Genomic DNA, 26748 nt, shown 5'->3' with positions numbered 1-26748 from the left:
AGATCTTTTCATCCTCTTCAGCCAGCTGTAGAGGTGATGAGCATGAGCCCTGGAGAGCTGGCTGTGCCAGACTCCTACTAGTCTTGAACTCAGACTCACCTGTTCCTCTGTGTTCAGCACCATGAAGGTGGCTGTAATGCTGTTTGCTATTTGTCTACCCCACGGTGCTCACCACCTGAGACACCTGTGACAACATCACAGTGGGAACTGCCCAGCTAGGCTGAGACTGTATACGGGACAGGAAGGTTGAATGAGGGCTGTAATTCATGTAATCCCAAGAGGAAGCTGTTGGCTCTGCACCACAGTCTCTCCGGCCATGGCAGCCTGTCCATGCACACTGACGTGTGTGTAGGAAGCGTGCATAACATCCATACATTTTAGAAACCCCATCTACCAGCTGGGACAACTGGGGACTCAATTTCTGCTACACTGACCATGCAGCAGCCTGCTTTTGTTGTCCCAAGTACAGTTCAGCTCCTGCTACCATGATGTGACTGTTCCCTGATGGCCCAGTGCCCATATGGGGAGAGCTCATGTGCTCCATCTCTTGGGGACAGCTGTCTGTCAAGTGTTCATTTGGGTACCTCAAAGCCTGCTAGAGTGGCATGAATACTCCTGGCAGCCGTGCAATGCAGGGGATTTCAGGCAAGAGAGTGTTGCGTTTAGTCTGTGACTTGTAATGACACTCATTGTGTCAATGTCAGTGGGGTTTATTTTGGGGTGTCTTATAAATAGGGATTTCCTTATGGAGTTAGGATAGATGCTGGGGAATTTGGATTTATGATGGGGATATACAATCCCACTTCTAAAGGAACATTTTATTTCTGCAAATTGAACTAAGTATGAGTCTTTCCCAGTCATGTGCACGTTAGCAGCCCTAAAGAAATGGAAGAGAATGGCTCAGTGTTTAATGAGCCAAGCATGAGAACACATTTTGAGCATCTGTAGGATATCAGAAGTCTGGATCAGGATTCAAATATCACAACAGGGCATGTTTTTCGTAGTTCCCACCTGAACTGCATAGCAGAGTTTTGGATTTTGTCACTAAATTAGGGGTTCCCATCCTCTTCTCTAATCTTTGGATCTCATTCCTCTGATTTCCTGCTGATCTCTCAAGTTTTTCTTCTAGAAATAAGGCTACAGGGCTTGTGCAGAGAAGGGAAGCAGAACTAGGCTCTGGCTAGGGAGTCTGTCTTTGCATGAGAGACCCTGTTATATGATGTCTTTAGACTTTTATGCAGCAGACTGTCCTGCTCATGAACGCAGAGAGCCGAGCAGCAGACCACAGGGTGCAACCAGGTGGGTCTGGTCCACAGGGTGAGGAGAGGGACACTGGTGGTGCAATTTTGCTGTATAAAGGTGCGCAGTTTGTCTCTTCCCTCTGAAGAAGAGGGGTGGGACACAACACAATTTCCCAGTCCTCACTCAGGTAATACAGACAACATCCAAGCCATAGCAGCCCACCTTGGCTGGGAGAGGCAGGCAGCCAGCCGCTGAATGAACCAACAAGGTGCTTTTCACATGCAAGAGGACAGAAGCCAGCCACTGGTCAGCAACGGGGCTCATTTATTATCTCACAAGAATGAATGACATACAGCTGCAGTAATGTCAGCAGAACCGAAGCTTTGCCCAGGGCCTGAGCTCTGACTGAGGGGCTCCCTGCTGCGTTGGGTGGCAGTGGGAGGGTTTGTGATGGAGAGGATGGATTTGGGAGATCCCTGAGCTGCAGGGAGTGAATTTGAGACTGTTCCCAGGAGCCTGTGTCCTCCTGATGCCATCATCCCACGAGGCTGATTTCTGTTCCCTCCTTCTACACAAGCTGCCCTTAAAATAGGGGAGGGCAAATGAAGCCCCCAAAATGGCTGTTCTGCGTGGGCGACATGTACCCAAGAACCAACAGCCTCTTCCAAGAGTGAAGTTTGGGGACAGTGAGGGAGCCAGACACCATTTTCACTGCACCTGACCAGGAGCCAGGTGACTACAGACAGGAGTGCCCTAGGGGTGCTGCAGCGTGCGAAGGTGGAGGGAGCGGTGAAGGTGGAGGCAGCCCGGTGTTCTCTTGGGCGCCTTGGCCAGGTGCTGCCGAGTGACCTCAGGCAAAGCACATAGGCTTCTCCAGCGAGGTGTTTGGATTTGACTGTCTTGGGGTTCAGAGTCCCCTTGTTAGACACTGTGGGTCAGATTGAAAGGGGCTGAGCATCCCCAGCTCCCGGTATCAGCTGAAAGTGGGGGTCCTGCCCAACCCATGAGGCTCCCAGTGGATGAAGAGGAGCCTCCCAAAATGGAGGCGGTCCAAACCTCAGGTGCACACATGGATACATTGCTTTTAACCCACTTCTGCTCTTCCAGTTGATGGTGTGGGGCAGACACAAGCCCATTTCCAGGGGTCTGTGGGACCTGTGGAGGACCCATTGCAGTTGGCTGTTTCCATGTGTTTCTGCCACAGAGCAATGCCTTTTTCTTGCTAAGACATCTTTGCCTTGAGAAGTCATGCTTGGCTTTGCTGCAGACTCCTCCTGGCTTGCAATGCTGCAGGATGATGATGATGAGGGTCTCCCTGACCCATCTCCTGAGCTGGTAGGGCTCTCTCCCAGGCAGTCTGTAGCAGGATAAACACTTGCACAGGGGGTATATCTCCTCCCATGGCCAGCCCTGAGTATCTGGAGCTCAGTCAGAGCCCTTCCAGGCACGTGGCAGCTGGCAGAGCAGTGCCTGTTGCCCAGGCAGATATGATGGGGGGTGAGGGTAGATGGGTTGTACTGGTGCTTTACATGGAGCAGCCTGCTGTCACCTTGCTGGCCACCCGGCGCTGGGGCGGGCCCTCAGTGTGTGGTGTGGGACTGTTCGGCACGGCTACTCAGAGGAGGTTTATAAGTGAGATGTGTAGGGTGGCGTGGGCGGGGAGGGGAAGAAGGTTATCCGGAGGCTGCTGCTGGCTGGATCTCGGCTCTCTGAAGTGATCAGCACCTCACTGTCATTGAGGCAGGGACAGTGCTCAGAGAAGCCCCTGTCCTTCCTCCTGGTGCCCACCCTTTGCTGGCAGGGGACGAGCGTCATGGAGGGGAAGCTGTAGCTGTCAAGGATGGGGTGTACTCCCAGTGAATCAGGTGTCTCAAATATGTGGTCGATGTCAGAGAAGCTCACCAGAGCCTGGGTGGAGTCGTAGGAACTTTTCTCCATGTCATCAACCTCACAGGACTGGGTGTAGCTCCCCTTGTCTTGGCCCTTCTGTATCAGCAGGCGGAGGTCATCTCTGAAATGGGGGTTGAAGAGCAGGTAGAGCAGGGGGTTCAGGCAGGCGGGCAGGGGCAGGACCACAAGGAGGACAGATTTGATGACCTCTGGGGTGATGAGGAAGAGGTTGAGCGTGGAGGAGAAGGAGAGGAAGGCCACTGGACAGTAGAGGAGGCAGTTGGTGAAGATCAGCCAGGCCACATGCTTGACCATGGCACAGTCCCAGACAGCGCTGAACTCCCCCTTCAGCAGGTTGCAGTAGAGTCGGATGTAGGTGCCTGTGATAGTCAGGAAGCAGAGCATGTTTGTCATCACCAAGGCCACAGTAAAGCCCAGGGTGGCGGGTTTCCCATCTGGGATGGGATACGGGAGGCAGAGAGGGGATGCTCCATATTCCCCAATAGAGAAGAGAGGCAGAACAGCAGCCACAGAGGACAACAACAGGCAGCAAACGGCAGCTGCCTTGACCTTGCCTAAGGATGACTTTCCATAGCTCCGCACACAGGAGACTGAAATGCTGCACTGCACAGCAGCCAACGTCAGCAGAAAGATGGCAGCCTCAGAGGCAAACACTGACAGGAATCCCGTCACCCTGCAGCCTGCGCCTGTCTCCCATCTGGCACCGTATTTGGCAAACTGGCCGTAGGTCAGGGCGTCGACGAGAGCCAGCATACTGCAGTAAATGCCGGTCAGCATGTTGGCTCCAGCTATGGAGCCGATGATGAACTTCACTGGAGAGAGGTAGCTTGGAGAGGCAAAGACAGCCAGAATGACCAGCCCATTGCAGAGCACCGAGACAAGGACGATGACCCAGACTCCCAGGCGGATAATCCAGCTCTCAAACAAATGATCACAAGGCTTGAAGGGACCTGGAAGTAAACAAACCCCAGTTATACCCAGAATATACCATTTTGCTCTAGTGGTGCTGCTCAGAGCAGTGGCCAGGTCCCAGCCCTCTCCTGGCCCCACCAGCTCCTTGAATGCTGAGGGCTGGAAAGGAGCATATGACATTGTCTGCCCTCTTCTGCAGCTGCCTCTTGCCTCTGTCCCTGCGCTCCTGTGCCCACACTGGGGTGCCTTGGGCATCCTCTCAGATCTTGTCTAGGGCAGAAACAAGGTGCAGGGAGAGGTCATATGTGAAATATGAGAAATAGCAAACTTATCAGAGCTCCTAGAATGTCAAAAGGTCGGGGCCTGGCATTGCCACCCCACGACTGTATGCGTGGAGAAGCCTTTTTGCTCCCATGTCCCACCTGCCCTACTCTGTTCAGTGGGGCAGAGTCTGAGCTCCAGGCAGGCCTTCATCCGAAGGAAGTCATAACCATAATGCCCCACATTTCTGTGGGACCCCAGACCCACTAACACTCCTGGTGTCAGCCTGGCACTTGGGCCACCCCGCCATTAGCTGCTCCTTCTCACGAACCCCCTGGGACCTTGGAGTCAGTGGTGTGGAGACGTGCAAGAGATGACAGGATGCTGCATCCTGCTCTGACATTGCCAACCTCTGCCCTTATACTTCAAGACCTTGGCTAAGTGGTGTCTTACTGTTTCTGCATGAATGACCTCTGCACGGAGATGAAGTGTTAGAGCAGGAGGGAGGAAAAGAGGGAGGGAGCTGAGGTGGCAAAGAAGGGACAGAGGGGCCTGGGCAAGGAGAATGTGGGAGGATGTCAGGAGAAAGAGTAGTGGAAGATGGACATGGGGAGAAAGAAGAGTGAGTAAGGGAAGGTTCATGGAGGGGCAAGAAGGGGACTGGTGGTGGATGCTTTTGCCAAAAGAAAAAGAAAAAGAAGAGAGTGGGGAGAGACAGTGCAATGAGACAGAGTTGCCTCTGGGAGGGATTCGGGTGTTACAGTGAGGGGCCCAGGGGGGGAGCTCAGCAAAAACAGAAACGGGATGGACCAAGTTTTAGGCAATAGAGAGCAAAAGAAATTAGAGGAAACAGAAATCTTGTTCAGATCAAAGTGGTGGAAGTCACTGGCTGGCTTTCCTCAGAGAGCCAGCACCTCTGTACCCAGGCAGCAGGGCATGCTCTCTGCTAAAATCTTGTTCCTTCTTGTCTCTTTTGCAGCAAACTCAGTGGGACAACTGGTGAAAACTCCAACCCTGCCAGTGTCCCACAGCTGCCTGGATGGAGCCAGGCCTCTCCAGCCTCCAGCTGTGCTTGTGTAGGACACCCCTGAGCTGTGAAAGGGGACAAAATCAGAAGACAGCTTCCTTGTGGCCCAGCCAGCCTGTGCCCACTGGCATGTTTTTGATGTAAGTACCTCCCTTCTCTCCCTTTCTCAGGAAACAGAGTAAAGTACTCCTGCAGTTTGCAGTGCCACGACTATGATCAGGAGATCAAGGACAAGGTCTTGTCATGCAATATTCTGGGCTGGCTGGGACAAAGCAAAGTCTAAGTCTTGCAAGGGAACAGGAATTTCCTGAGAGCCAGAGTCTGACTGTGGACAGTTTGGTGGGAGGAGGAGCTGGTGATACCTGGGATTCCTGGTCAGGGATACCATGACCTTGTCCTCTCCTCATAGGAGGGCAGCTAAATCCAAGTGGGAGAAGGAAGCTCCTCACTTGTCCCCAGTTTGGCCAAAGCCCAACCATTCAGGCTTCTGCTCTGCATGTCTGTGAGACACTGCAGGAAAAGTCATGGGATCCTGGGGATTTAGAGGACCTCAAAGGATCCCAGCTGTGTTCACATGGTTTCCCTGGCTGCTCACCAGGGCTTGGTGTGCACTGAATAGTGGGGTGCAGCTTTGATTCCTCAAGGTCCAGCTGGAGGTCATCTGCATCTAGGTCATCTGGGGAGAAAACAACGAGAAATGGTGCTCAGAGAAGAACAAGAAGGGCCATCAGGGCTAGCTGAACCAGAAGCTTTTCCCGCTGCCTGTCCTCAACACAGACCTTCTCAGCCACTTCCCAACCCACAAGTTCAAAGCAGCTGCTGGTGTCCAGTTTGTCCCCTGCAGTCACGACTGTAGAGGAAGAAGGTCTTGTAAACATTGGCAATGTGGCCAACCCCTCTGTATTTAGGTTACTCCCAACATTTGAAGTGTAAGAGCCCCAAATCCCAGAATTGTGTGACTGCAGATCCCTCCTCCCAGCATGCTTTATTAAACATAAAGAAATAATCTAGCCTATGTGGTTACAGAAAACAAAGTCTTCAAATGCATATTCTAAATGGAAGCTGTCTGGGCAGGCCTTGTCCAATGTTAGTCCATTAACAAGGACTTTGGAGCTCTGTTCAAAAAGAGCCATTAGCCTCTACTTGCCGCACAAATTCTTCGTCAGCAACCACCACCACCAAACGGCTCAGAAGCAAAAGGACAAGACAACCCAACATTTATTGCTTTCTTTTATGTCCTATGCTTTCTTGGGACCGTGGTGCCCTGTTTTTAACCTTGGAGGTTGCCAGTCTTGGATTTGCTTAAAGGCAAACTGATTGCCAGTTCCTGTGGACTTTGGATCCGTGGGGTATAAACTGCCCTCAGAGCCCAGCCTGCTAGGCCAGCATCTCCATCGTGCTGGCAGCTGCACCCTGAGCCAGGCTTGGGCTCTCTGAGGGTCAGGCAGAGACTCCCTGGCTGAAGGAGAAGCTGCTGGAAGAGAATGGGGCTGAGATCTCAGCTGTGTTTTCAATGGCCTGTAGGTGTAGGTCATCACCAAGGAGAATGGCATCCTCTTAATCTAATCCAAGACATGCTTTTCTGCTTCGTTCTTTGTTCTTCTCAAACTACTGCTGATGCACAGTGAGGACAGGTGCTGCCCCGCTGCCCCATCCCCACCCATGACACCAGCATGGCCTTCTGCTCCCAGTGGAAATCTTTGGTTGGTTTTCTGCGGGCAGGAGGAAGGGGAAAGGATGTGTATGTTTGCTTGCCACAGCCCGATAGGCAGGGAGGTGGATCTGTGGCTGGGGGGTGAACTCTCCCTTGGACGATACGGATGGATGCTGGTGCCCAGGTGTGCACCTCACAGCTCAGACACTGGCCAGGAAGGCGAATTTTCACAGTGCTGAAGATATGGCTAACTGAAGTGGGATTTAGTTGCCAAATCTGTTTAGAAATGGTGCCTCTCATGAGGTCTGCTCCCCGCCTATGTTTGAAAATATGACTGGGATTATTTTCTTAAAAGAATGATGACAAATAATGTGCTATCTTTAGTGCCTCCTGACAAGCACTGTGGCTTTCTCGGCTTCAGTGAGCTTTGGAAAAAAACGCCATTTTTTAAATCTGTCTGTATAAGAGTTGAAATATTACTGCTGCTTTGGAGTCTGGCAAGAAAACACTCACAGTGGGATGGAAAAATATTTCCTCCTTGTATTTTATAGTCTTATAAATCTCCAGTGTCTTTTCCATCCACAGTGCGGAGGCTGTGATGTGCAGTCACGATACTCAAATCAATGCAGAGACTTGCACTTTCTGTGCCCCTCTGCCACCCAACCCATGGTAATGTTAAAGTGTAACTGCCCCATCCCTTTTCTCTTCAAAGGGCCAGGATGCACAAAGAGTGGTTTTCAGCATAGGTTAAACATTTGCATGAAGTGAAGGAGCAATCTTTTGTTTTGTCTGCACTGCTGAGCTAGCTGTGAATTGCAAAGCAATCCCTTGCCAGCACAGTGGGATTCAAAGCAGAAAATGTACCTCTCTCTGCTGGAAATCAGTACTTCTCCCAGCCTGGGGACTGTAGAGAAAAGAAAATGGCTGTTGTGTTCTAGCAAGGCAGATTGCATTGTTTTTGAAGTAGCCCTTATTTATTTGAATTTTGCTAAGGCGCCTCTAATTTCTGAGGCCTTATGGAAAAAAACCACATGCTAGTAGTGCCCTTTCCATGGAAAATGGTTCCAGCTGCTTGTACCAACACCAAAGCGGGTGGAAGAGGAGAACTGCTGGAGAAGGGGTAGAACAAAAAACACTGGGCTGGATGCTTCTTCCCCTTTGGTCTTGTCTGCCTTAGCCAGTGCGGTCCCCATGTGGGGTTTGCAGATAATCGCTGTCTCCCTCAGAGTTAGGGCATGGCTGGCTGCAAGGAGCCTGGACAGGTGCTTTTTGGAGCACTCAAGTAGCCTTCTTGAATGACAGAAACAGGAAAAGTGTATCACAGAATCACAGAATCACATATCGTCTAGGTTGGAAAAGACCCCGAAGATCCTCCAGCCCCACCATGAACCTCACCCTGACCGTTCCCAACTCCACCAGATCCCTCAGCGCTGGGTCAACCCGACTCTTCAACCTCTCCAGGGATGGGGACTCCCCCCCTGCCCTGGGCAGCCCATTCCAACGCCCAACAACCCCGTCTGCAAAGAAATCCTTCCTAAGAGCCAGTCTGACCCTGCCCTGGCGCAGCTTGAGGCCATTCCCTCTTGGCCTGGTGCTAGTTCCTTGGCTCAAGAGACTCCTCCCCCCTCTCTGCACCCTCCTTTCAGGGAGTTGCAGAGGGCCATGAGGTCTCCCCTCAGCCTCCTCTTCTCCAGACTAAACCCCCCCAGCTCCCTCAGCCGCTCCCCATCAGACCTGTGCTCCAGACCCTGCACCAGCTCCGTTGCCCTTCTCTGGACACGCTCGAGTCATTCAATGGCCTTTTTGGAGTGAGGGGCCCAAAACTGAACCCACTCATCGAGGGGCGGCCTCACCAGTGCCGAGCACAGGGGTCAGATCCCTTCCCTGTCCCTGCTGGCCACACTAGTGCTGATGTAGCTCTAAGGACCCTCCAGGGTTTGCTGAATGGTTGCAAAAATTAGTTAGGCAGCTTTACAAGCTAATGGAGGTGCTGGACTGGGTAAAGCAGAGTCCTGTTGTCAAGGATAACCATACAAGTGTGTTCTCTTCTCACTTTCTATAGCTTTTGTCCATTATTGCAAACATATGATTCTAAGTTAATACATCCCTTTCTATCCTCAAATCAGTGGTCCTGAAGCGGGGTGCTGGAACTGTGACAGAAGTGCTTGCACTTTGCCTGTTCTCCCTCTGCAGCCAGTTTTGGGAGGGTGGCAGGAGCAAGCTGCTGGGGAGTGTTGGGTGGATGTCCTGTGTGACAAGCCCTTGAGCCATCTTTGCGATGCTGCCCAGCCACATGGGACAGGCCTGGGGCAGGGGGTATCTGCTAAACGCTGCCAATTATAATCCAAAGAGGCATATCCCAAGCACCAAAAATTTTGACTACGGGACCTTAAATATCTGTTGTGACAAGGTGAGAGAGTGATGAGACATGCACTAACCACACTCCTCTGGGCCTTGGATGGCTGTTACTCGGATGTGAATGGACACACTTGGGTGGTGTTGGGGGCGTTACTGGGCATTCAGGGAGGATGGGAAGGAGCTGAGCTGGCCCTGGGGTCTGTGGCACCAAGTGCACTCTGTGGCAGGAGTCAGACGGTCCCTGGGGTACTGGACTGGGCTGAGGGATGGGTGCTGGATGCGGGAGCGGGTCACGCTGCGGGAGGCAGCATTGTCTGGTGGCTGGAGCAGGGTCTGTGACCAGGGACCCATTTCTCGACCCTGCACGGCTGCCTGGGACAAGTCGCCTTTTACCACCTGGCTGTGAAGTTCTGCGGACTTGTTTGTAAAGGACTCCTCAGCCACTTGCTGGAAGCACTGTGCAAGGCTGGGAGGACAGGGCTATCTGGAAGCGTGCCCCATCCTCTCACAAGTTCTCCTGCACCATCCAGGCGCCCTGATGAGCCTGGCTGTACACTGCAGGGACAGAGCCCCGAGTTATTTTCTCTTAACGAGACCACTTTATCTCTTGCATGGAAGGAATGTTTGGGAGCTTTTTTCCTATTTAATGAGGAAGTGTCTAAGATTCATATAACACAGCTATATGAAAGACCATCAGAAAGGAAGCACTGGCAACAGAAATAAAGCAACAATTAATTAAGTAAAATAACAATATCACAAAACCCTGATCGTCAAGAGTAGACCATGCACTGCTGAATGGTAAGGGGAGTCATCTGCAAAAGCTGCACATAGTAAGGAAGGATGTTCTTGTGCATTCACGTTTGCACCTCTGTGGTTTGATATTTCAGGACAAACCCAATGCTTTAACATCTGAAAATGTGAGCCTTTATGAGCTGCTAATAGTCTCATCTGGCACATCTTAGAATCAGTCAGCATTCCCCTCTGGTCCTAAAATCTCATGAACACACATACAGTCCATGAGGCTGAGCCTGGCTTGGTGGCCTGGGAGCCTTTAGTAGGTATTGGTCTGCTGACAGGGCCAGGGGAGTGCATCCTTTGAGACATCAAAGGCTTTGGTGCCTAGCAAAAGCAGGTCTGTAAGCAGTACTACGTGCCCTGACCGCAAACCAGGTCTTTTCACAGATGCTGTAACTTGCTGGGCAAACACCCCAACTATATGCGCAAGGACTGTTAAAGTATGGGCTGCATTAATGACGGAAAAACTGACCCAGCTGAGAAGAAATTCCTGCAGCAATGACCGTAACATATGGCTCCTCTGTACTGTCTGCCCAATGTAACCACCAAGTCTACCATGTTTCCAGGAGCCACATCATGCTGGTAGGAATCACACTTGCTAGCCTCTGGCTGGACATTTTACGCTGCTAAAGTTTATTCCTAGTCGGTGAAGAATCAGGGCAGGGCAGATGGCAGGAGCAGGAACACAGGGCTCATGACGCACTGGCTGTGTCATAAAATGTCTGGGTCATCCTGCCTCCCATCACTGCTTTACCACACAGAATCCAACTGCTCTGGGTTGATACCTGCCTCCAGATCTAGTCCTGCCTGTTTAGAATGTAGGAGGAGATTCTGCAGAGCCCCTGCTTATGGCTGGGTGCATGGTGCTCCTGGGAGCAGGTGAGTCAAGTGCTCCCCAGGTACTCAGCCCTCTCCCCGTCTCCTACAGACACACAGCACAATGCGGTTTTGCCTACAGGGCATTTCAGACCTTGGAATTGCATGTGGCCTCTGTATTTACACAAACGTATAAACAAATTCAGCGTCCAAGCTCTGTCCTGAAATGCTATTTCCACTTTCCAGCAGTTACAGAGGAAGCAAAGCGTCTCATGCTTTTGTTCACATTATTCTGAGATTCCCTTGCGAAGGGATCACACCAGCTTTCTGCCTGGAGCTGCTGCTCGGCTGTGTCTGTGGGTGCAGGAGGTGTGCTTTGCACACTCCTCTGCTGGCCTTGTGCAACTGATTTTATGGAGATCTATGCAGAAGTGCATTTTGGAGCACAGGATAAACTGACTCTTGAACAGAAAGCGCTGCTCGTCTTTAACTGTGGAGTCACTTCTGTCCTGCATAGGTCAGCCCCTGTGCTGAGCTCATCATATTCCCCAAACATGTCCTTTGGTTCACACCTAACCCTGACATTTGCTCTAGCATCAGGGTACATGCACAAAAGTAGCACAGACACAGGTCTCTTCACCTCCAGCCAGCTGCACATTCCAGTTCTTTGAGTTCATTCTCTTATTCAGATTAATCCTAGGGTCCACCTCTGTATGTTGTAGCAACAGACTGATGCCCTTGCCAAAGGCTCCATACTGCCCAGAAGTCTAATGACCAAGCCCAGAAGCTGTCCCATGTAACCTCAGCCACCTTTCAGTGGCTTGGGTAGTCTCCCTCTGTAGTAACCAAGGACAAATTAGCAGATTGTCCATGCTGTTGAGGGCTGCCAGACTTTTCTGTTAGATTGTGAAGGTTTCGATGTGCCAGCTCGGCTCTTTCTCCAGTGCAGTGACACTAATTGAAGCCCATTCACAGCAGCTGACCACCAGAGCTGGAGAAGGATCAGCCTGCCTTCCTGAGGCAGGTGTAACTCCACGGCTGGCGGTGGGACCACTCCTGCAAATGCAGGATTGCATCCTAGCTCGCAGCATGGCCCTGCCCATGGACTGATCACCATTCAGTCCAGTTTACTTACAGTGATTATCAACATGACCTGGAAACAATTCCATGGTCCTCTTGTGGGGATCCTCCTCCTCAGGGCTCATGTCTTCTGCCTCCCATTGGTTGGACATCTTGAAGAAAGTGCTGCAGCTTCCATAGGCACAGCACTGGTAGGCGTAAGGTACCTCAAGGACTCTGCAAAGGAAGAAAGCAGAACTTTTAGGTGCACCACCTCCATGACCTGCTCTCCATTGCTTTGCACATTTTGCTTAATTTCCACATATGACAAAAGCCAATCAGGTGATGGTTACATTGGAGCAGGACATTGGAATAGAAGGCTGAGGGGAGCCCTCATCACTCTCTACAGCTCCCTGAAAGGACGTTGTGGAGAGGTTGGTGCTGGTCTCTTCTCCCAGGGAATTAGTGACAGAACAAGGGGGAACGGCTTTAAACTGCAACAGGGGAGGTTCAGGCTGGACATGAGGAACAAATGTTTCCCAGCAAGAGTGGTCAGAGAGTGGAATAGGCTGCCCAGGGAGGGGGTGGAGTCCCCACCCCTGGGTGTGTTTAAGGGCCGTTTGGATGAGCTGTGGGGGGATGTGGGGTAGGGGAGAACTGTGTAGAGTCAGGTTGAGGGTTGGGCTCGATGATCCCAAGGGTCTTTTCCAACCTGAATGATTCAGTGATTCTGTGACTTTACTCTTGTGAAGGCCTCCACATAGGACAGAGTGTGGACCCAAGTCACCCCACAGTGTCTCTGCACTGCCTCGCTTTTGGCACTTAAGCCACTGTCAATAAGATGTTGTCAAACACCAGGTTTGGAAACTGCACTTAAGTTCCTGGATAATTCCTAGAAATCTTTCTGCAGTTCTCCCTAGACAGAATTAGCCTTTCTTTTCCGTGCCATCTGGCAATATGCCATGTGCATGTGGAATCTTCATTTTTAACCCCAAGGCCATATTGCTGGGCATCCTTTCTTTTGTTCAAGGTGAGAAGCTTCCTGAGAGCTTGAGCAAGTGCAAGGTCCCCCTTGCTTGTAGCTGAAGGTCAGAGAGGCACCTCCGAGCTCCAGTTCCATGAGCATGGCTCACCCCTGCCAGATTGGGCAGGGAAATTTCAGGCCTCTCAAGTGTAGCAAGTTATTTTAATATGTCTGATTTCTACTTGAAAGTAGAATTGTTAGTTGTTAATTATAGCATGTATTACAAGGTTAATTAAACAGCAGCTGAACATCATCTGGATGAAATACCAGGCTATCAGTCAGCAGCTGCATTTTCTTCAAAGACAGCAAACTCTTGCTTCTTTTCTGGAAGTCAGGAAGACTGCTGATGAAGGCAAAGGAACTTCAGGTTTTCCAGACAATTAAGTTCTTCTGACAAGATCAGTAAATATGGTGAAACTCTATATTCTAAAAATATGCTTTTGTTTTAAGTTCCCAAACATTTCTGGCTGAGCCCTGGGAGGCCATGGAAACTCTGTATACAAGCTTGCTTCCTGTTATAAGCTCCAAATTAAATCCTATTATTGAAAGGTGGTAAAGGAGGTACAGATTCTCCCAGGACGGCTAAGATGATTCCTCCAGACATATGCCTCAAGAATAAGACTACTTAATGGCAGTACCCCAAAATTTAGGAAATGTTAATGGGTCCATTGCCTGGCATGGTTCAATGAAACACTCCTGCAGACTCAGTCTCTCTGGTACAAATTCAAACCAGATCCACAGACGTCAATGGAATTAGTTTAGAGGAGGAACGCCCCTGAAAGTGCTGAACTTCACCCGCTCTGCGCAAGGAACTGCCATCTTGGGTGTGGAAAGCTCTCCAGAAGCTTCTGGGATGCCCTGCCATTTGGAAACCAGTCATGCAGCAGATCCCAGCTCTGATGAGTCCAAAAAGTCAGAAGAGAAAGCCCTGCAGGCACCACTGCTGAGGCAGACCAAAGTGAGAACTCCACACTTCTCGTTGGACCTGAGGTATTAAACCCAGTGTTGGTGCAGTGACCTGTGACCCCAGCAGTGGGTGTCTAAATTTGAGAAGCTCCAGCCTTGGGAACCCATACTGGGTGAGTGGGAACATCAGCTCATGCATCCTTGGCTTCAAGGGAACCACCTGGGAGACCCAAGTAAAAGATGGCTTCACCTCAGGGGAATTTGAGACATCTGGACCATGGGCCCCTCAGCCTGAGGGCAAGTGCCACACTGGAGACCCTTCACTAAGGGAGAGTCAGGAGAGCCAGAGCCTGCAGTGTAGCACTGTGGTCCAAGCCTTTTGCAGCCTCGTCTTGCTCAGTTTGACCCCTTCAGGCTCCTCATTAATCCGTAGCGGACAAGACACGGCCACACAGAGTTTACTGAAGGAAAGCTGGATGTCATTAGCTAGGACTGGCTTCTGGGAATGTTTTCCATTGAGAGGAGCCCTGAGCTGGGCCAGCTCTATGCTTTCCACTTCTGTGTGTGTTTGGGGTGGGGGTGGCAGACCCTGGAGCACATCACCGCTCTCCCATGGAAGACTTTAAAAGGTGAGGTGTGTTAGCAGCAGATGAATCTTCCTCAACCTCCTAAAAGGTTGGAGGAAAGCATGAGATAAACAAGGAAAGAAGGAGGCTGATTGCTATAAGCAAACACAGGCTATGCTGAGCACCAGAAGTGAAAGAGCCAACACCACCAGTACCTCATTTTGGGGAAGCTCTCCTTGGTGAAGGGCTCAGAGAGAGCCGGGTTGCCTTGGAGCTTCAGATGGGTCAGTCCACCTAAACCATCCAGAGGCAGCGTGACCAGCTGGTTATCAGTCAAGTCCCTGGTGAAGGGAAAGCAGAGGGAGATTGCAGTCAGGGTTTTGCTGACAGTGGTATCTCAGCCAAGCAGAGTCTTGGAGAGCCGTGCTGCCTGCATTGATTGCTCCCTCAAATGTGGTGCTGAAATGGGGCTGGGTGCTGCATGGGGACCAGGATCCTCAAGATAAATGGATTGATACCACAATCCCTGGGGAAAAGGAGGGGCAGGGGTTAATGCCCACACTGAAAGCTCTGGGTGGTATCTGTCCCGTGCATCTCTTCCCCCACCACTTCCCCTACAATAGGTGAGGTATGACTGCATCTCCCAGCCCATAAAATACCCAAGAGTCTTAGTGAGGGGACTGAGGACTGGGGACCCCTCCAGAGCCAACAAAGATGGTCTGCAGTGACTCTTGCTGAAGCGATTTAGAACGGTCAGTGTAAGGTTAATGGTTGGACTAGATGATCTTCAAGGTCTTTTCCAACCGAGATGATTCTGTGATTCTGTGATCTATCATGCTGATCTTTCATAAAGGCATCCAAGGGAGATATGAAAGCATCGGAAAGGGAAGGTTTAAGTGTTCAGGGTGAGAGCCCCTTCTGCACTTTCATCATCCCTTTAATATTGATAGGAAGCTTGGGATTTGGTCTGCCCATGTCAGTGCTGAGACATGCACCTCAGCACTGCAGCCTTCTGATATCTAAATGCCGGGTGTCCTGGTAGCTTGGGGAGTCAGTCTGAGGTTCTCAGATACCTGCTGTCCATGGCCCACTGTGAAAGAAGTATCACTGCAACTTACAGCTTGGTGAGCGAGTGCAGGGTCACAAAGGCTTCAGGGTGAATAAACTGGATGTAATTCCAGCTCAGGTCTCTGCAAGGCAAGGACACAGCAGTAAGAGGGACGCAGAGCAGGGCAGTGAAGCTGCTGACACTGGCCTGGCCAAGGGGTTTGATGTGAGCAAATGTGGGATCTGTAGCCCCTTGGTCAGCAGCAGCTTGGTCAGGTCTTGTTGCAGCTCCCTGGAGACAAATATGTTTGGGTCTATATATGGATGGTTTCTAACAGAGGGCACAACAGTTTGCCTTGCAGTAGCTCCTCCACTGAGACCAAGGGGAAAGGTTCCTTTCTGGGTTCATTTCTATAAATTTAGTGATTTTATGATAACATGCTGAACTTCAGAGCAGTAGACAGGTTATGCCTTAGTGCCAGGGTATCCCTGATGCAGTCATAGTGCTGGGTGCCCAGGCAAGAGCAGATAGGGTCAGGGACTGTGGGGAAGGTGAGCCAAGGTCATCTTAGAGTGTCTCCTGTCATGTACAGTTGGCTTGGATTCACTGAAGCTCCTCAGTAAGCTCTGCTTCCATCTGAGCTAGAGGGCTCGACTCCCTCTGTCATCAGCAGAGGGGAACCAGCATATCAGGAAGCATTTATTCTCCTAAGGCTGACTGCACAAGCAATGTCCTACATGTATCTCCATCTCCCCAGCTCTGAATGGAGCCGGGGGTGCCTGCCTAGATGTGTGCGTCACACTGCAGAAGGCTGAAGTTGGGTGACATAAATCCTTGCCACAGGGACCCAGAACATACCCAAAGGCAAATGCTAGAGCTTGCCTGCTCAGCTGTTTATGTGACTGTAGTGTGGCAGCAGCATGCTCATATTTGCATGCTTGTCTGAAATGTAATACGTGAGTGTTCCTGTGCAGTTGTAAACATGGTGTCACGGGATCGCTAGGAATGCTGGCCTATTAAATGGCACTCACATTGCTGCACCATGGGAAAAAGCTTTTATGCGACTCAGTTCACTTCCTAACAGGACAGTAAACAAAGACCATCAGCACTTGGAGGGCTCTTCCCACATGTCACAGGGAGCATCACATCCTGTGGAGCCTTACTAGCTTCTCAAAGGTGCCAAGCACTTAGGTGGGCTGTCTACTATGCATGTCACGATGCATGTAGGATATGTGCACGCTTGTGAGCACTTAATACATCTAACATATGCTTCTGAGTTGTGGGGACACAGTCCCCAATCAGATGGGATATTCTGCACAGATGTCCCGGGACTGCGCGGCCCAGGACTAGCAGGTGTAGGGAAAGGGGTGCTAGAGCTCGTGCACACCGTGGTGAATCCCTGCCATGAGCCCACGTCTGCATGGGCATTTAGGAGTCGGGTGACCCTAACGTGTGCTGTACACCACGCGAGTTGTGGCGTGTGGTTAGAGCGTGTGGTGTGCAATGCCCACATGTGTGGGCAGTAAGGCTGGCAGGTAATGAGTTTATTTACAGGGGGCGTCTGCATGCAGAAAGGAAACCAGAGGGAAGGTTTGTGCCCTGTTCTTTTGTAAGGGGAGGTGGAAGAGGGACTAGACAGCAAAGCCTCCCAGCAGAGGCAGAGGGAGTGGGGTTGTGAAACTCCACATCAGCTTGGCTGGGTCCTCACGGTTCCCCTTCCCCTAGCAAAAAGCCCAGTTGTTTGCCTTACAAGACAATACTTACATGGAGCGCAGGGCCATCAACTGCACGAAGGTGTCTGCTCTGATTTCATGGATCCTGTTGTGCTGGAGACCTCTGAAAAAAAAGAAACTTGTTTGAGAAAATAGCTGATGGCAGCATTTGTACTTTGTAGGGCTCTTTGTCCCATGGTAGCAGATGCAAACTTTCACAGTGGAAGTTATCATTTGAGCTTTGGAGACCTACTCTAATTTCAAGGGGTAAACAGGATGAGCAACCAAACAGCTCAAAGTCATTCTCTCCTGTGGGCAGCTCCAGGGCTCAGACAGCCTCTCCTTTTGATGCCATCATGGCACAGTAAAGTGCCATTGATGTGCAGTTGTTAAAGGTGCCCCATTATCTCCAAAGCCCTGCTGGTTTCCCGCTCTGCTCCACCCTAAGTCTGCAAACTGCTTAGTCCAGACCAAAAGAGGAGAGCTTGGAGCCAGTGAGTCAGCAAACAGCTTTGTGTCGCCCTTCAGGAAGGACTGCTGCCCTTTGCTTTGGTGATAATGAGGGGGTTTTGAGGGCTGAAGACATCTCAACTTTTCATGAAGAAAAATCCTGATGTCTTGCTGAACCCACCATCAACATCCTGCACATGTATTTTGATAAAGTGCCTCAGCGCCTGCACATCCCCCTTCCAGCAACGTCCTGCACTCCCTGGGGTAGGGGAGGGAGCAGGGTAAGAGCTCACATGGTGTTTGCCGACCGACCTATACCCTCCCCACACCCCCCAAGAGACATCTAGAACTGATCCAAGCATCCACTTTGTGGGAAACATTCACAGTTTTTCAGGTTTGTTTTTTTTTTTTTTTTTTTCCCAGTGTGGAACAATAGTGAATAGTTTTTTAAATTCCCACAAAATGCCCATCACGAATGCCCAGATCTGCAGAAGTGGTCTCCCCATGTGTGACCTTTTGCAAGGGGAGACAGCCACTGCCTAGTGCTCTTCCTCCTGGACGTTTGTTGGGTGGCTCACCTGCTTTCAGACTCAGAAGTGATCTTGGCTCCTGTCACACAAGGCCCTGCACATGATGGCTGTAATGTCTCAGCTGGTACTTGGCCACATGTTCATGTTTCAGAGGCAGGGGCTTGAGGCTTTCGTATCTGCTCTACTCCTGGTTTCTCAGTGCCCCATGTAGCTAAGAAGTCATGCTTGTACGTCTAGTTAAGATTTCAAGTGAGGGCCATGGGAAACTCTGTGCACAAATGTGGGTGTCTCAGGTAGAGGAGCACTGAGTGGGAAAGGTGGAGCTTGGGAAGCAAGCTACTGAAAAATAATTCAAGGATGTTTAGCTGCGAGGGACCACCTGTGTGTTGCAGGCAAAGACCTGCACATTGGCACTTACAGCAGAGTGACTGGCACACATAAGTTGTTTGCATGCCAGGCTGTACCACCTTGCACCACCAGACTTGTTTCCAACGTATTTCCCAGCAGGAATGCTGATGCCTGGTGGCGGTGGGGCTTACAGGATGATAACTTTGGGCTTAAGGGACCAAATACTCATTTTTGTAAGAAAATGTTAATTTAAGACACAGTCTGTCTGACCTCAGTAGTCTGAAAGAGGGATTTACTGTGCATATTACTGATAAGTCTGAATTTGGCATATTAAAAAATCTTGTAAGAAGAAATTTAGGCACAATGCATGAAACTACAGGTCTGGAATTCTGGAATTTTGTTCTTTTTTGGGTGTCTTCTCTATTTTTTCAAACTTTTTCCTGGGGTATTTGGAATTTCCTGGGGTATTATATGGAACTTTTTCTGTGGTATTTTCTAGATAAAAATACATCCAGCTCTAACTTTGTCCTCAGAGCTCCTGAAGAGGAAGCAAGGACTGTTACTCGTTTTCATGGGATTTTATATGGTGTCCTAATGTCTGATTTCACTAAGGCATGAAATGGTCTGGCCATCCAGGCTGGGGGGCTGCAGAGAGGAGGGACAACCTCTCCAGTGTATTTTTGTGGGAATGCCACTCCACACATCTATTCTTCCAGGTTTCTGTATTCTATAAAAAACCTTGGAGTCTATTATTTTTAATTTCTTTTTAACTGAAAAAGGCCAAGAACTGTTTGATTTGAAATGTAGGGCAAGATCTCCAGACACTTTGAACTGAGCACAAACAGCTCTGTCTCAGAGAAACAGAGGTGCCTCCCAGGGCCCAGAGGGGACCCGATTCAAGTGCTACACAGATGGAAAAAATCAATCTTCTCTACGGAGGGGCTAGCCCTGAGCAGTGTGGCTAAGGGCTGCTTTGTGCCCATGGCATGGGGCCTTGAAGCAGAAGACATTTATGGTAGAGATAAACCCCATTCTTGATTAGCTCATACTGGGACTTGAATTAGTGAAGTAAAATTCAGTGCTGTCACATCCTACTTCTGTTTGCTGTGGCTGGGACCTCTGAAAAGACCTGAGTGAATTAAGCTCCTATGCGCAGGGAATGTGGTTTTATTCTGTATTTGCACTGGGGCAAAGCGTGGGGCTCTGGTCCACTTGCAGTCCAATAGTGAGTTATAATGCTCAGCTTTCCCAGCGCTCGGTGGAGGTTGAGTTCCATGTGTGGGAGCTGCCTCTATCCCCGAATCGTCCCCTTGCCCCCAGAGCATGGCACAAGTGAGGGCATCTCTTTACTCACAGCTCCTCCAGCCGCTGACACCGGTGGAAACTGGGCAGATCTTCGATTTGGTTGTGTGACAGTTCTCTGCAGGGGAAGAACCATCACAAAAATGTTAAGAGATCAAAAGCGAGTGCCCCTGAGCCCTCCCTTGGAAAGCAGATATTGCTGGAGAGGGGGATGACCCGACTTCCATTTTGCACAGCTGCAGGGAGCAGTAACCCCAGGCAGGGCAGATCTCCACTCTGCACCGACCTGACACGTGCTCTGAGCGTCTCTGTGCAAGGTGAGGATTGCTCGGTGGTTTACCTACTCAACCAGCCCCAGCCCAGCTCCCTCCAGCACAAGCTGTGGACTGATGGAGCTGCTTCTACAGCTGGGGTGGGCTTTTTCTCCGCAGCCCCCAGTCAGCTGTGAGACACAGCCGTGCCAACTTCTGCCGTGCACAGCCTTGCTTTTCTGTGGGCAAAGCAGAGAGGTGTTTGTGCCAGAGCTCCCGTCCTGCTGTTGTCGATGGGAAAGCTCACAAAAGCTGCAGATGTGCTTGCAGAGCCTGGGGAGGTTTTGGCCAGCAGAACAGCCAGCCAGTTGCCCTGCCTCCTTCCTGGCACAGCAAACCCAACTGCCCCTCGCCTGCTCTCCATTCAGCCTTTCCTGGCTCCTCCCCAGGGCTAAGGAAGGGGTTGTGGCACAGGCAGGGATTTAGTACATGGCATTACAGACTGTGAAAATCCCTCTTCCCCATTCTTTCAAGTGCTGCCACTTGAAAGCAATTCCCAGCAAACTCCTGTTCCCACTGCTTCATAGCCTGGTGGCATGTCAGTGTCCAGGGTAAAGTGACTTGGTAGTCAGAGGAAAATCTATGCTGGCACAGCTTAATGTGCATTTATTAAAACTGAAATGGGCTGGGTAAGGAGTAAAGCTTAAAATCAACTTTTTCCCCCACCAGCAGAGGCTGGATTTGTGACTGTTTAAAGGGAAATTTGCCCCAGGGTAGTTTTGTATGTGGCCTCTCTGCCGACTTGCCAAACTCAGTTTCCATCTTTCTGCCAGTAAGTTGCTGCTAAAACGTTTCAATTATTTATTTTCTTGCCAACCCCCTCTCCACCAGTTTTCCATGGTGGGGAGAAGGAGGGATGAAAAAGCAACCAAAAGTTTTGTGCTTTGCTCTGGAGACTATCACTATGGAGAAAGAGCTATAGCATCAGTCACTTTTCCCTGATCTCTGTGTCAACGTGGTGCATTAGCTAGACAGTGATGGAGGGAGAATGCAGCCCCAGGAGTTAATTCTGGTTTCTCCAGAGCGAGGGTAACCAGATGCAACCCAGTATGTACCAGTAGAGCAGCCTCAGTCACTGAAGCTGTGTTGTGGAAACATCAGGGTGAAGGTGCTGATGTCATCAAGGGACTTTAGCTCTGCTCAGGGAACCTTCAGCTATTTCTGCTTGAGAGGAAAGACACATCTGTGCCCTGAGCCACAGAAGCTCTGGACAAAAGCAGCGAGATGATGTCAGGTTGATGCTGAGCTCAGGCTCAGCAAGGCTGCCCTGCCTGGGTGTGCTGGGCTCAGTGCTCATGCACAGACCGACACCACAGTGCAGCTGCGAGCTTCATGCCCCTGAGGTGGCTCCTACAGCCCCTGTGCAAGATTTCTGCTGAAAATCTGCAGCATGATGTGAGCAGTAGGAGGCCAGAAATGTGACGTTAACTGTATCATCTGTGTTCAGATGTGTCACAGTCGTAATGTCAACCTGATGAACTGCCAAGGGGCTGGCAAAGTGGGGGAAGGCGGCGAGAACAACCACCAGCTCTGCAGGGACAGAAGGCCAACACATTTCAAAGGCAAGAGAGATGTAAACATGAACAAATATTGGCCCACATACCGTCTCTCCAAACTCTGAAAGCAAAGCAATTAATGTCAGTAAAATTAACTGGGAAAGAGGAACAAGGAACAAGGAACAAGGTGGGGTGTCCCAGCAAAACTCTCCCACAAGGAGGGGACAGGCGTGAAGAACAGGCTCTGCTGTGAAGGTTTGCAGTCTGATAACTTGCAAACATAAAGAGAGTGCCTGGGACCCTACAACCTGGGCCATTCCAAAGGCGACACTTTGGTGGCAAGATGTCCACTGAGTTGGTCCAGATGTCTAAAGATGAGAGATCTTCCCTACAGGGACAGCTGGAGCCAAAATGCTGTGATCTGCTAAGTTACAAATTGTGTTCTTTTATTTTTATGTTTTTCTCTTGTTTCCAATTTCTGTGATCAAGAATTCACTCCTGTTGCTTTCCTGGAACAAACTTGTTTTCATTTCAGCTTGATTGTATAAAGACTGCTGAGAGGCAAGTCTCTTGCTTGCCCTAAGGCTGCAAACTTGTATAAATCTGGTTCATGACTTATTTCCTGAGGATGTCTTCAACTGCAGACAAGGTTGGGGATCTCAGGAATGAGGAGTGTGATTCCTGAGATGTGGGAGTCTTTCCGAGATGCTGATTTCATGATGTACCAAGTTAAAGAAGAAAGCACATCCCCCCCACTCAGCATCATTCAGTGCCTTGTCAAGCAGGTAGAGCCAAAGCAGCTTAGAGACTCTGAGCAAAACCCTGACCACTGCTGTACCGCATGAGGGGCCATGGCTGTGTGGCCTTGCAGGTCTCTATCAGGTCAGGCCTGTCCCCTCCCAGAGTGTGAACAAGATCCTTCCTCCAGATGATGGCACTTGCTGGAGCTGCAACTGCAGCAAGCCAACACCAGGGCAAAGCATTGTGTGAAATGTGATCTACCCCTGGATTTTGTGCTGTAGATAAGTAGGAGCTCTGAAATGCTGATGCTTTGCACCCTCTCTACCCTCCTTGCATGGGGCAGACAGTTCCCACTGGTGCAGAGCAAGGAGGAGGCAAATGTGGATGTGCCTTCTTGCTTACAGCCCTGAGTCCAGAGCATCACGCTAGGATGAAGCAAGTTCAAGAACACGCAGAGGTCAAAGTAGTGCCTAAAAAGGTAGTGTTTTCTGCATGGAAAGGATAACGGGAACAAGAACTACAGGATGGTCTTCCATAGCTGGTCCCCTTGCTGAGCTAAACAAGAAGAAAGCCTGGTTTCTGATGGCACTTCTCTAAAGACCAGGCAGGAGAGAGAAACGTGTTACTCACAGAACTCGGAGGCTGGGCAGCTGCTGGCACATTCCCCTGGGGAGTAAACGAATGCCTGCCCGGGTCAAGGTCCTAGAGGAGTGGAGGAGAGAGAAGAAATGGTGTTACTGAGAGTCAGCGCACAGACTGCGACCTGCAAGTCCAGCTACTGGTCCCAGATAGCGGCAGGAGAGACAATATCAATGGAATAATGAAATACCTGGAGAGAAACAAAAACTGACTTGGAAATGGGCACTGCTGCTGGACCTCATAAAGGTGAATGTGCCTATAAGAAGTTCTGGGATGTTGCTGAGACTGAATTCACTCTGTCCTTGGCCATGTCGAGGGCAGGTGGCAGTGCCCTCCGTGGCATGCTCTGCCATCCCACTTCCCCATTGTCCAGACTGGTGATCCACCTGAAGCCATGACTACCTCAGAAACCCATGTACAGGGGGTGGTCCTGGGTCCCTGAGGCAAGGCATGGCCAGGTCACACTCCTGGGCTGGAGTGCTCCCAGTTTGGGCACAGCATGTGGACCAGTGCCCTGGAGAGGAGAACCGTGGGTAGCCAGAGACAGCATGTCCTCCAGGCTCCTGCTCTCCTGGGTCTGGTGGTGTGAGGATGGGACCAGACGAGTTCCAGAAGTCTCCAGCCTGGGTGGCAAATGTGTGGCAAACACAGCAGATGTTTCTTGCACTGCGCTATCAGTGCTGGTCCCAGCATGGGCAGACGCTGCGTCTCAGCAGACCACGCTGAAGCATTGCACCCAAAGGCTCATTCCTTTACAGATGCAGAAAGGAAGGAAGAAAAAAAATCAAAAAAAGATTGGAGCACACTCAACAGTACCAAGAGAGCAACTCACAGAGAGGAAAGCTGCTTTCAGGAGCCACAGGGGTGAAACGAAGCAGAGAGGTGAGTGATCAGGGAGAGGCAGAGCTGAAGACAACCAACTGCACAGCACTGCGAAAGTTGTCCTCACTGAAACAGCCTGGACCACCTTGAAGGGAGGAAGAGCACAAATAACAGGGTAAAAGAGAAAGAGTTGCCACTCACAAAACTTCTAGGCTGGTGGTGCCTTTAAGGTCTGGGAATTCTCTGATGTCCGTTGCACCATTGAGTGACCTGCAGAGAAATGAGGGTGAAGTGAGATGGACGGAGGACCCAGAAGCAAGTGCAGTTGCCCAGGGTCCCAGACACATCAGCCATGGTGGAAAATCTGCTTCCACACACCCAAATGTGGTGATCAGAGGCCCAGATCCAAAGGTGCCCATCATCAGCGTGCCGCTGCCGGCTGGGTGGTGGAGGAGATGTCTCATGCAGTGCTGATACAGTGAGACAGAGTTGGGCATTTCTATGCAAGGAGGTTTGGCAAGCTCAGACCCTCCCCCAGCCACTGACATTCTTGGCATGATCTTTACCCAAATTAAGTAAAAAATCCCAAACAATTACCATGGGGAGTGTAAGCAGCGCATCCCACCTGAGCCTCCCAGAGTCTATGCATTTAGAGCTAAAGAATGCATGGGTAATTGAAGGATTATGCTTTTCACCTGAGTGTGTGTTCCAGCAGTGAGAAGCTGGGTGAGGCTTATAAATAGAGATTTAGAGGTTGCCTCTGCCTAAATATTTAGTGCTGTGCCACAGCAGTTTAGCTGAAAAGCCAGAGAGTCCAGGCAAGCCAATGTGGAGCAACTGTTCTGGTCCAGATGGTGCCCACCACTGGTGGCGGCCCTGGAGCAGGCTTAGAGCCATACATGTGAAGGCAGCACTGTCACCACTGGCTGCTTAGTGAGACTCTGTGCTGTGGTGTTGGTGCTATGGGTCACGTGTTCCTCCACTTCTCCATCTTGCGGAGAAAGGCAGATGCCTTCAGTGGCCTTGTGTTTGGGCAGCTACACAACAGTGCAGGGCTTGCTTGAGCATCATGCAGCAAACAGTGGCACTTGTGAGTATGGTCTTTGCTGGTGCTGATGCAGCTGTGGAGACCCTAGAAAACTCCAGTGCCTGTCAGATAGGTGGGCAGGAGGAATGAATTGCTCCCTCCTAAATCCCCTTCTCAAAATTATTCTTCCTTAGCAGAAAACATCTGCAGTGTCTACTCCTTGGCTCACTGCCTTTGGGGCTGGCCAGAAGAGTGATCTTCTGTTGGCACAAGGGCTCTAGAAAAAAGGAAGGGAGAAGCCCACTAAGGTGTCCAGCTCACAGGGCTTGGAGCTTGAATATGTTAAACCTCCAAGGATGTGCTTGGTGAACTTACAGAGTATGGAGCTTTGGCAAGTACTGGAAAGCAGACTGTCCAACAAACTGGATGGGATTGTCATAAAAATGGCTGCAAAGGAAATGAGTAACTGGTCAGATTCTGCTGCGCATGAAGAAAAGATGCTATTACAGGTCAAGAGCCCTGGAGCTACAAGTAGTGAGTTATGTAGGAGGTGCTGGCTATCCTGTGAGGAAGCCTTGTTTTCCAGATAACCCCAAGCTCTCCCATAGCCTGTTTTGGCTGAACATTGGTACAAATGAGGTCTCCTGCTGCTCTGAAAGGACCCTTTAGGTTCCTGTTGAACCAGGCAGGCTAGAAAGATGCATAGGCTTCCTTCAACCCTGCTCTAGTGCTGTAACCCTGCTGGGAGACACCTTGCACTTGATGACATCTCTTCTGATCTCACATGTCCACAGCACCAGCATCTTTTCTACTTGTCACAGTCAGTGGAGAGAAGTGAACTCTTCTAGGATCCAACTAGCTTTAGGGGGAGTTGAATCACCTTCTACAAGAAGCTCTTTCCCCCCGCTGACTGTGAAAGACTTTAGATGGGCAGATCCAACGGAGATATGAATATTCTGGATGTGTCCCACCCCCATGTCGCTCCAAGGATGGTGCCCAAGGAAGATGTGCATGAAGCTAGTTTTTATTGACTGGAGCAGTGACTGTTTTAACCCAGTGTTACCATTGCTTTCCAGATGTTGGTATTTCTATAACTTAAGTCCCAAACTGGCCAAGCAGAGCTTTTGTCACTTGCTCTGATTTCCAATATCAATGTGGTTCAGGGAAGAACTGTCCAAAAATCTCTACCTGTGCCTATGTCAGAGGGGAAATGAGCTGACAGCTGGGTGTGTTTATCTGCAGAAATTTGTGTCCATGGGTCTGGGGTGCACAGACAATGATCTGGTGTCCCAGCTCCCTGACACATAGAGCTACTGCTGTAGCTGGCTGGCAGCTTCTCTAAACACGAGGAATAAACACAGGCAGATGTCAAACAGGGCTTAGAAAATCCTGTTATGCACAGCACGATTTCCATGCAGACCACCCATATATTGTTCCTCCGTTGTTATCAGCCTGTTCTGAAGCAAAGCTCAGCTGCAGGGAAAGGAGAACTCATGGCAAAAAACCTGAGGTGTAGCTGGGAAGGAGCTAATTTCAGCTTGCGTTGGCCCATATACAACAAATGTCAAATTGCGGTCATGCTGACAACTGTCAGAAATCCCAACCAAAGACATCAGGAATTGTCCCTTTCTAGGGGATGTAAGGATTTAGGAAATATTGTTTAATTTTCTTACATTGTTTGGAGGAGGGGATTCCCAACAAATGCATTCTCTGGAATAGCTTTGATGTTGTTGTTATGAAAACCGCTGTTGGGAGAAACAAATATCTTGATATTAATAGATGAGAAAGGGT

General features: G+C 50.3%; 1 protein-coding gene across 1 annotated transcript in view; it reads right to left on the bottom strand.

The window, feature by feature from the left end:
• Nucleotides 1–2522: 2522 nt before the first annotated feature.
• LGR6 (leucine rich repeat containing G protein-coupled receptor 6) overlaps nt 2523–26748 on the bottom strand; it is a 147140-nt gene continuing 122914 nt past the window's right edge. The window contains exons 8-18 of the mRNA XM_074850117.1: nt 26631–26702; nt 25333–25404; nt 24132–24200; nt 23100–23171; nt 19974–20039; nt 17344–17415; nt 15650–15721; nt 14747–14872; nt 12112–12272; nt 5949–6029; nt 2523–4103 (exon numbers count right to left, since the gene is read on the bottom strand). Coding sequence (XP_074706218.1) covers nt 2869–4103; nt 5949–6029; nt 12112–12272; nt 14747–14872; nt 15650–15721; nt 17344–17415; nt 19974–20039; nt 23100–23171; nt 24132–24200; nt 25333–25404; nt 26631–26702 — 2098 coding nt within the window. The 3' untranslated portion in view covers nt 2523–2868. The remainder of the gene's footprint in view (nt 4104–5948; nt 6030–12111; nt 12273–14746; nt 14873–15649; nt 15722–17343; nt 17416–19973; nt 20040–23099; nt 23172–24131; nt 24201–25332; nt 25405–26630; nt 26703–26748) is intronic.

This window comes from Strix aluco, chromosome 25 (genome assembly GCF_031877795.1).
Source record: "Strix aluco isolate bStrAlu1 chromosome 25, bStrAlu1.hap1, whole genome shotgun sequence".
NCBI classification, from domain to species: domain Eukaryota; kingdom Metazoa; phylum Chordata; class Aves; order Strigiformes; family Strigidae; genus Strix; species Strix aluco.
Note: the sequence above shows the minus strand (reverse complement) of the source record. Positions and strands in the feature narration are given on the sequence as shown.